The following is a 9915-nucleotide window of genomic DNA, read 5'->3' as shown; positions in this document are numbered from 1 at the left end:
TGAAGAAAAAATATTTAAATTCTAAAATCCGTAAATTTTAAATTTAAAATGGCCAACCCTTTTTTAAGAAATAAAGTTCAAAAGATTATTTGACGCTAAAGTTACTATTCACTATATTGAAAATTGAACACAAAAAATAGTTTAAAGCAGCAATCACAAAAACATGCTATTCAAAATTAAAATAAATAGTAAGGAACTATTTATAAAAACATCAAATGTCCACCTCGTTTAAGGAGGGCTTAAAGATTGCTAAATTCGTTTGTATGTACAAACGACTTGCCAACCTCTATTTTTTTTATTTGGTGGCATGATCAACATACTGTATTTAGTGAGAACCAAAAACGTGTTTTTTTGTCAAAAGAACATGATATTCAAGGGATGATTTCCACTACATTGACCGTGCTGAATACATCTATGAGACTGATCGAATCGAAACAACTTACATTGTGAGATTTTAACTAGATTGTATTACAATGAAATATTAAATATATTTCCTACATGGAATGTTTAACACAAAATCTGCCGATGTGAGGCACGTTGAAAGCTCATAATAATTGCATCATACCAGTTCCGTTGCAGGGCTGGACACAATTGGATACAAATACTCTGAAGTTTGAACCTTTGAAACCCGTGTTGGAGGAAAGATGAGAGGGGTAATGGAAGTGGGAAAATACAGGTAATGAGAGTGGAGTTCGCTCCCATCTCCATTCGCATCATCATTTCCATATCCCAAATCCAAGCTTTCCAAAGCAGCAGCCCAAGTAGGTGGAATAGGTGAAATTTACTAAATCCCCATTTCTTCTCCCATCTCCAGCTTTCAAACAGAGGCCTAGAAGTATCCGATTAATATAGGCAAGATGGAAACCAAACCATTTAACAATATTAAGCAAAACACCAAATTGACATAATAAGGCATGGATACAAACTGAAAATATTATGAAGCTTATTTTGCAAAAAAGTAGACATTTTTTTTTACAGTTCACACTACAACAGTAAGACCTTCTCGAGATAGTCCAACTTAGAGTGGGAGACCTCTCGCTGTACACAATCCCTGTACATTTTACACTGGCTGACCAACGCCAACAGTTTTATTCTATTGAGAATGAAGAGTGCAGTCATCATCGCCATCACTATCAACAAGCGCATCAGATATATGAATCAAGATAACTGTAAGTGTGCTTTCTACTGTACTGAAGCAGGCTTGCATAGATTCGATCCCACACTCCGATGAAAAGTGATTCGGTATCCGGACTGAAAGAGATCCCAGAAATCTCACCAAAGAAATCGATTTCCTGCTGCTTCTTGCAGTCCAGCTTAGTATCATATATATGAACAAAATCAGCAGGCTCAGCCACTGCCATGAATTGCCCATCCGAGGAATAACGAATAGATCGCACCGCACCCAAATTGCCCCTCAGGACTGCAACAGAGGTAGATAGATTCCTAGTATCCCACACCCGGCATGTCTTGTCCTGGTTCCCTGTAGCAAAGCTACAGCCGTTGGGGTGCCAAGCAGATGCAAATGAGAAGTCCAAATGACCCACCAATGATGACACAGTCTGCAAGATCAAAGACACATCGATTAGCCAAGTTACGGTAAGCTCTTCCATCTCCATTGGCAGCAAAATTAAAATGTCAATCCTGTTGGTATTTATATAGAACATGTCGATCTTTTGGTATCTCTGCACAAATGGGATACATGTATGAAAATCAGGTAGCCTCTCTTTCTCATTGTCACACACGTACCTATATAACACGTACTCTTCTAACAGGGCACAGCAGGCGGGTGCGACACATGGACACAGTTTCCTTTGTGTTAGGTGAAGTCAACCACACTGATGTCCATTTCTATCCAAAAGTAGATTCAGTTAACCCAAAAAGTCCATATCCATATATATATATATATATATATATATATATATATATATATATATATAACCTCCAGCACCCCATACCCAAGTTTTTTTTAAAGTGCCGCATCCGCACCCGTACCTGCACCTATGTGACATAGACATGTACATACAAATGATATACACCTACATCGATAACCAAATTTTCTCAGTTAAATTTTAAACCCAATTTCATTCCTTTAAGCAAGTGAGGACAAGATTCCAACCAAGTACAACCCAACTAACTAAATCCAGCATGCACTATTACTTGGAAAACATGCATGTATTATATGAAGGCAGGTTGAATCTTAACTTGGACCTGAAAACAAGTTAAGAAAACCCTATTCTGCTTCCAGTCCCAAGAAGAGGAGTTGGATCCTCAGATAATCTCCTTCAAGCAACTAGGTGAGTAAACCTAGGCCTAATATGTTGGACTGGAGGATCCAACCAATTAACATACCTAATTAAAGAGAGAAACCCAAAAGAAGTTGCTTTTGAAGAGAGTATTTCCAGAATGTATTAAATGTGTAAGTTTTTCTTAGCAACATCAGAAACAGTTCTTTTTAAGCAAACATGTCAAGTACACAATATACATCTTCTGCAAAGTATAGCCGAGAGAATGAATGTGAGAAATTCTCTAATTTACTATAAGGCTGCACAAATACCTTTCCAGTCTGTGAATCCACAAGTAATCCATCTGGGTCATCTCCAACAACTACAATAAGTTTACGGTCTGGACTAATGGATGTATGCTGTAAAATAGATAAACACGATCAGCAGATAACAAGAAATGCCAGGCAATAAACCAAACATAACAAGGTAGACAACTCTTAAGAAAAATGGATAGCATTTGTACAAAAATATTACATTCACTGCCCAAGGAAAGGTGAAATGCTTCAAAAGCTGAAACCTCTCTGTTTCAAATTCTCGCACTCCACAATCATTATTTGAAGCCATGAAGTGTATGTTCCCACTGAACAAACAAGGAAACAGAAAACACAAGAAAAGTTTATCGACCATATCATGGCCAGAATATAGTTTATTCAACCAATCAAAATCTAGCACAAAATTACCTCAAATTGTCATATATCTCAATAGCATTTGTAATAGCATTATCATCAAATGTTGTCCGCCTACAAAAGCTAACTCCATCACGATCTAGATGCTGAATTGCAAAAGAACAAGAAGTTAGAAGCATCATATAAGCAAGGATAGACAAACACCATTGAAGAAAAACAAACCATAATATCATGAGCAGCTTCTGAATGTCAAGTGCAAATTATATGGATGTTCAATTATGATCAACGATGATCACTAGCATTACTACCCCAGGTGAGAAGCAACACTGCATACTTACAGTTTTATGGACCAAAGCCATTTATTTCTATTTACTAGCCATTTTACAAATTCTCTGATAATACAATTTAGGAAGGTCCAAGGAAACTGGTCTTTTGCCTCTGCTGGAAGCAACATCCAACTAACAATTAATGTGAGGGAGCGGTAGTTAATTATATCCTTGAAAAAAAATCTTCATATTAATGAAGACAAAGGACTTCATCCATAACTGCAACAAGGTTTACACAGATGGTTATGGCCAAAGCTGCAGCCTGTCAACAGTGCAGGTTACCATAATGATTGATTCTCTTCACCACAAAAACTTGTGTGCATACTACAAACCAATCTCCATCAAATGGCTGAGAGCCAAGGCAAATCTAAATTTCAGCTAGTCCTACTAATCAATCATACTCATCATAGAAAGTCCTACAAGAGTGTACAAAATCAAGTTAATTGGTTCTATCCACCAAGAGGAGCACATGCATCGTTTTGAGAATCAAGGCTTTCCTTGAAGATTCCAATAAGACCTCCAAATAAACCTTCAACTTCGCAAATGCAGACTAGAAGAGGTACATGGAGCAAGTTGCAGCATTCTGATGTTAGATGAAAGAGAATAAAGTGGAGAGAAGGAGAATTTTTAGATTGGGAAATCACACCCTTTTTTACTTTTCAATGGTTAAAAACTTAAAAAAAAGTATCATTAAACACATTTGAGTCCTGGGCAGTTGGCATTACTGTACCAGAAATAAAATTACCATAAAGAGTTCTAATAAAAATCTCTTCTACACCTGCCTGCTATGCAAGTCATAAGGAGAAAATTTAACCCAAGACGCATCAGCCTCGGAGATTTAAAAAAAAGTAGGCTTTCCAAGTATTTCCCATAAAAAAAACAGCAGTAAAAAGGAAAGGAAAACAATCATTTTCATATTTCATGGTAATTCAGTTATGAGATTTTAATACATGCAAGAAAAAAAATATAACCTCCCCTCCCCCCTCCTAACATCCAAAAACAGCACTGAATATTATGACATAAATCACTGCTAGGATATCCCACCTCAAGTTTCATTAAAAGATCCTTTTTACTAGTATTAGATTAAGTAAACAAGTGGAAGTACTGACCTAGTGGAAGGATAACAACTGACATATGCAATAAAATTGTGATAAGTTCAAAAATTCCCAATATTTGTGACATAGGTAAAGATATCACAAACAGATCCCCAAATAATGACGACATTGCACATTAAACTTTAATCTAAAAAAAAATGTTGTGATACTGCCTTGAAAGAACAACAATTGCATGGGCTGGTACCTTGTGTTAGAGAAAAAGTGCCAGACAAATCAAAATAAAGTTGTACTCAGACAAAGAAACACCCCTAAAATTTTTCTTCTTTTTTATTTCTCAATTCAACTAAGAGAACCAGAAAGGCCTGAACATTCAAACCAATGTCCAAGCCGGACCATTACTGCCTAAGAAAAATCTCCAGGAGATCAAAACAAACACCAAGCATCTGAAAAGGAAAATAACCACTCTAGGGTTTCTTTCTAATTCTAAAATTCTTTGTTCTTTTTCTTCTCCATGTGCACGTGCCTGAATTGCATGTGCATTAGGGGGTGGTAAACCATTCAATAAAGCTATGTCACATGGGTACGGGTGCAGGTGCGGAGGGTACGATACGGCATTTTAAAAAAATGCGGGTACGGGGGACACAGCTATATATATATATATACTGCAGGTCCAATGTAAGATCCATATAATGGTTTATAGATCCAATGCAGTTTTTAGTAAAAAAAAAAAATTATTGATGTTTTTAATAAATGTGAGCAGCATACTGATATTTTTGATAAAGAAACGGGCTAACTGATATTTTCAATAAAAAAGGTAAACTTGTAACATTGAAAAAAAAATAGACGAGGGTATAAAAAAGAAGAGGGAGAGGGGGCATCTCTCTCTCTCTTTGCGGGTCTGAAACCGAAGAAGGAAGAGAGGAGTCCGAAGGAGGAGAAGAAAAAGGCGGAAGAGGTACACATCTCTCTCTCACCTTCTTTCTTTCTCTTTCCTCCTCCTCTCCCTCCTCTTTTCTCTCTCTCACCTTTTCTTACTTATTTCTTTCTCTTTCCCCCTCTTCTTCTTCCCTCTCTCTCTCACCTTCTTTCTTTCTCTTTCTTCCTCTTCTTCTTCTCTCTCTCTTGATGGGATAGAAACAGAAAAGGGGGAAACGATATGGAGAAGACGAGAGCACGAGAGAGGGAGACAAAGAGGGGGAAGATGAGAGAGAGAGATGAGAAACCCTAAGAGAGGGAGAGAGATGAGAGAAGCGAGTCAAGAGGGAGACATAAATGACTATGAGAGAGGCGAGTAGAGAAGAAGTCTGAGCATAGAGTGAGGATGTGAGGGGGTTAGGCCACGGGGAGAGAGCCGGGGGAGAAGGAGAGAGAGGGTTTTCATCGGGACAGGTTAAAAATGACCAGATCGGGTCTTCGATGGACTCGCCATCGCAGTGCGGGGCCCTATCTGTGGCATAACCGCACTGCGCCTTGCAGTGGTACCCATGTCTACCCTTTTAGGCATGTCTATGTTACTTAGCTGGCAAGACAGACTCTGCCAGTCCTTGGTTCCCAACTTGCACAAAATGGGCTGACTCCTGACTTGATAAGGTACTTCATAACAATATAAGATAGGAAAAAAAAAAGCAGGACTAAGTACAAGAAAGTAGCAAGAGTAGGCATCTGCATGTGCACATATGTGTGCACTTAGGACACGTGAATCACAGAATTTACAAATGGGAAATTCAAGGATCAATGTTCCAAGTTCCAACACTAAATTTGAAGAGAGAAAGGATAAGATGCAATGAAGACACAATATGACATATGCAGGCAGACTTTTATTCTTTAACGGGCTTCTTAAAGTTAAATTTGCTTCTCAATAACAATTCATAGCTATTACTTTTCAGTTCATTAACATTTTATTTTTTTCAAATGCTTCCATGAAGTTTCCCTCTTCATTACTTTGTAAATGATACTTTGTTTCAGAAAACATAAACCCTACCATATCAATGTTAGTTCACAACAAAAGCCGCAACTAGCATCCACCAATATTTATTCCTACGGTACATCTGCTACACAATTTTGCATGCATTAATAAATTGACTGCCAAACATGAGCATGGATGATCATAAACAAGCATACCTTACAAATAAGTTCTCCCTGAAACCCCCCAGCAACCAGCAAGTCGTCCTTAACAGCAAGTGTGCTGATCTGTAGCTGAGAAAACCCTTCTAATAGACTACCCGGATATTTCTAAATTAACAAATAAACACGAACAACATTAGCTTGAGAAGAAAACAAGTAAGCATAGTATAACAGCACCATTAAAACACAGACCAACTGAACTCAATTGTTAAAACAAAAGAAAGAGGATAAAATGGCAGAAGAATAACCTCACTAGGCACAACATGGCCTGAAACATTGAGTACTTCAGACGAGTTGCAAGCTAATGCTGACCAGTGAATCACCGAGTAGTTTGACATAAGATATACATCATGTTTTGATGTTGCCCAAACCAAATTCCTCAACTAGTAGCATTAAAATGAGAAAACACAATCAGCAAAGTCATGTCTATATATCTCATTAAAACTCAATAAGAGTATCAAAATGTTCGACACAAATTCACATCAACTGGATCGGACACAAAGTTAGAACAAGTACAACAGAATGAGCAATAGGTCTATGCCTGTCACGGGCTTAGAAGCGAAGGCCCCCATGACGAACGTGGCGGTCGGGAACAATGCCAATGCTATTGTTAGACAATAGATGCACAGAATCAACAGTAGGCGACTGCTCATGAATAAAAGCAGCAACAGCACCGACTGGAAAAAGCTAACAGGAGAAAACTAATATGAAGAGGCCATTCAAGGAAGCGTTTGTCCCAAAAACTTTCATGCAATCAATCAACACTAGATACTTTTTCCAGGATTTCGATTGTTAAAATGTGAAAAAAGAAAATATACCATTCAGAACAATTCTAGCCTCATCTTCCATAGAAATCCAAAATCATGCAGAAAAAAAATGGCAATTCATAAACAAGAAGATTAACCTGAAAATGAAGAATTGTGGGCTTCACCGATCTGGCATTATGCCTAAAATCGTAATAGTTCCCACCTTTATCCATTTGCTTGTATTCCTACAACAATAAAAACCAACCCACCAAAACGGATTACAACAATTTCAATGCACCAACAGCCCCATCAAATAATGCACTCAAGAAGAATATGAAGAACGGAACATTAAAAAAGGAAGGAAAAGACCAACCTTCTCAATGACATCGCCAGATGCCGGGACGTTCTCATAGTTCCTGTATTGTTCAAGTCTGGTCCGTCTATAACCCTCCCTCGATATGTTCAACCTCTCCCATGGAATCCCTTGGATATCCTTCCCCTTCCTTGCTTGAGCAGCAGACGTATCCGTCACTCGAATGAGCTACTCAAGGTTCAATTTTTTCACCACAAATTACACAGAAACTGAGCCGTCAGATTCTCCCCAGAGAGAGAGAGAGAGAGAGAGAGAGAGAGAGAGAGAGAGAGAGAGAGAGGGTATACCACGTCATACTCGTCCTCGTTCTCCATCTCCCTCGCGTCCCTCCCACGGAACTCGTCGTCGATGTCGTCCAGAAACTCGTCCCTCTCGTTATCGTCCGCCATGTAGTCCAACTCCTCCTCCCGATAGAACGACATCAACAACAACCCTGCAGGAACCCTAGATCAACCCCCACATCAAAACCCTAGAAACCCGAAGAGGAAACTATAGAAATCCATAGTTTCACTCCACTCCCTGGAAACCCCTTTACCCTTCTCCAAAAACCTTTCACAATCCCAATAATTCACCCCACCACCAAAACCATAGAAACCCAATGATTTCCCTCCTGCAAATCCAGAAACCCTAATCGAGATCAAGCCCTACAAAACGCGATCAAATTCCTGGAATTTAATCCACAAAAAACTTAAAGCATAATTCCACATTCCGACTCAAATCAAACGCAAAAAAAAGAGAGGAATCTGAAGAAACAGTGAGAAATCGCACCGAGAAATCGACACAAACAAGAATTAGACAAAAAAGGTCCTGTTTCCTTTTTTTTCTCTCTCTTATCCTGCCTTCTTCTTTCTGCAGAGAGAGAGAGAGAGAAACGTATCTCTCTCTTATTTATTATAAAAACAAAAATCTGGAGACGTCATCGGAAATTAAATACGTTATAAATAATAAAAAAATTGGGACCATAAAATAACGAAAAACAAGGTGGAGAGATGGACCGACTACAGGATTACCAAAATAGACATCACAATTTAGTCAATGACTAAATTACTTCTCGTGTTTCACCGGGCTAGACTCAGGTGCTTTTGAAATGATTCGATCCGAGTCGGGTTCAGGATGAGGCCAATTGGACCCACCTGGTTGAGTGACTAGAGACGACTAAAGCCAAGGCAGGATTTAAGGGCTGTGCTTTCTGATTTGGGTTCAAGCTCCAATTATGACATCTCAAATTGCATTGGATAGTTCAAAATGAGCTAAAGAGCGACATGGGCTTGAGGTTCATGCCCATTGACAAACGACTCGAGCCAACTGTGTAAGGTTGGTGCTAGGGGTGTAACTGCAATGTCTCAAATCGATTATACCCGACGCAAACCAATATTGGTGAAACTATAGGTTTGGATTGGATCCAAAATATAGACCCGTAGTAAAAACGATATGAATTTTGGTTGGGTAATATTAAATGAAGACCTGAACCCAACATCATTATGTACCCAGACTCAAATGGTTTTCCGTATTTTAGAACCAACCCTTACATGAACTTTTTTCATACGCAATCTATGTGAAAGTTTCTAATTAGCAAATATTATATATTTAATTAAATATTTAAAGATATTGATAAATCTAGAATTAATATGCATTGTATTTTAATAATTTAAACTTTAATTCATTTTTTGCATATACTTCCTATTGTTTCCCTTTTGTCATGAAAAAATTCCAATTTAAGTGAATCCCATAATAATACTTGAAAAAATTCATTGAATTTGATACATTTTGAAAATGATATATCATTGGCTTTTTTTTTCACCTTTGGCATAGATATATCTTTTTATATTCAGATTTTGACATTATTTAGAATATATATTAAGCTTTTATTTTGTTAACATATAATCTTTTTAATAATTATTTGATCTCATTAATTCATAAATTTTTATCAGCAAATAATTAGGTCTAGAATACCAACCATATAAGACTTGAGCTAAAACCTGAACCCTTTAACTTATATGGGTCTTCTTTTTTCAGTCATTACACGAACCCGATCCAAATCAAAACAGGTCTATTAAAGACTCCACCTGATCATACCAGACCTGATGTATACCTGAATCCGTTAACATTTATGGGTCTACAGTTTTTAGCTATACCTGAACCTGAGTCCAAATTAGATTGAGTCGGGTTTGGGTCTTACTTTTAAACCAGATTCAAATCCAAATCCTATTAGACCCGACCCGGTTACTCCCCTAGTTGGTGTTATTCAGCGAAATTAGACAGATCGAGTCAAGGACCTCATCTTTGGCAACTGAGCCAAATTTGTCATGACTAACTCGAACCCAACCCACCTTCGCGGGCTATAGAGCCAACAACCTGTGAGGCTAAAGCTGTGTCACTACGG

The 9915-nt window shown here is 38.0% G+C and overlaps 1 protein-coding gene across 1 annotated transcript; it reads right to left on the bottom strand.

The window, feature by feature from the left end:
* Positions 1–917: 917 nt before the first annotated feature.
* On the bottom strand, positions 918–8266 carry LOC149840728 (putative WD repeat-containing protein C2A9.03). Its single transcript, XM_090003286.1, has 9 exons — positions 7820–8266; positions 7533–7700; positions 7318–7404; positions 6662–6796; positions 6411–6521; positions 2963–3054; positions 2757–2862; positions 2555–2641; positions 918–1559 (listed from the first exon to the last, which is right to left on the bottom strand). The coding sequence occupies exons 1-9, from the start codon at positions 7952–7954 to the stop codon at positions 1146–1148; spliced, it is 1335 nt and encodes a 444-aa protein (XP_089859412.1). The 5' UTR covers positions 7955–8266; the 3' UTR covers positions 918–1145.
* Between the last annotated feature and the right edge of the window lie 1649 nt (positions 8267–9915).

The sequence above is a fragment of the Nuphar pumila genome, chromosome 4 (genome assembly GCF_984573655.1).
Source record: "Nuphar pumila chromosome 4, dmNupPumi1.hap1.1, whole genome shotgun sequence".
In the NCBI taxonomy this organism is placed as follows: domain Eukaryota; kingdom Viridiplantae; phylum Streptophyta; class Magnoliopsida; order Nymphaeales; family Nymphaeaceae; genus Nuphar; species Nuphar pumila.
This window is presented reverse-complemented; position numbering and strand designations above follow the sequence as displayed.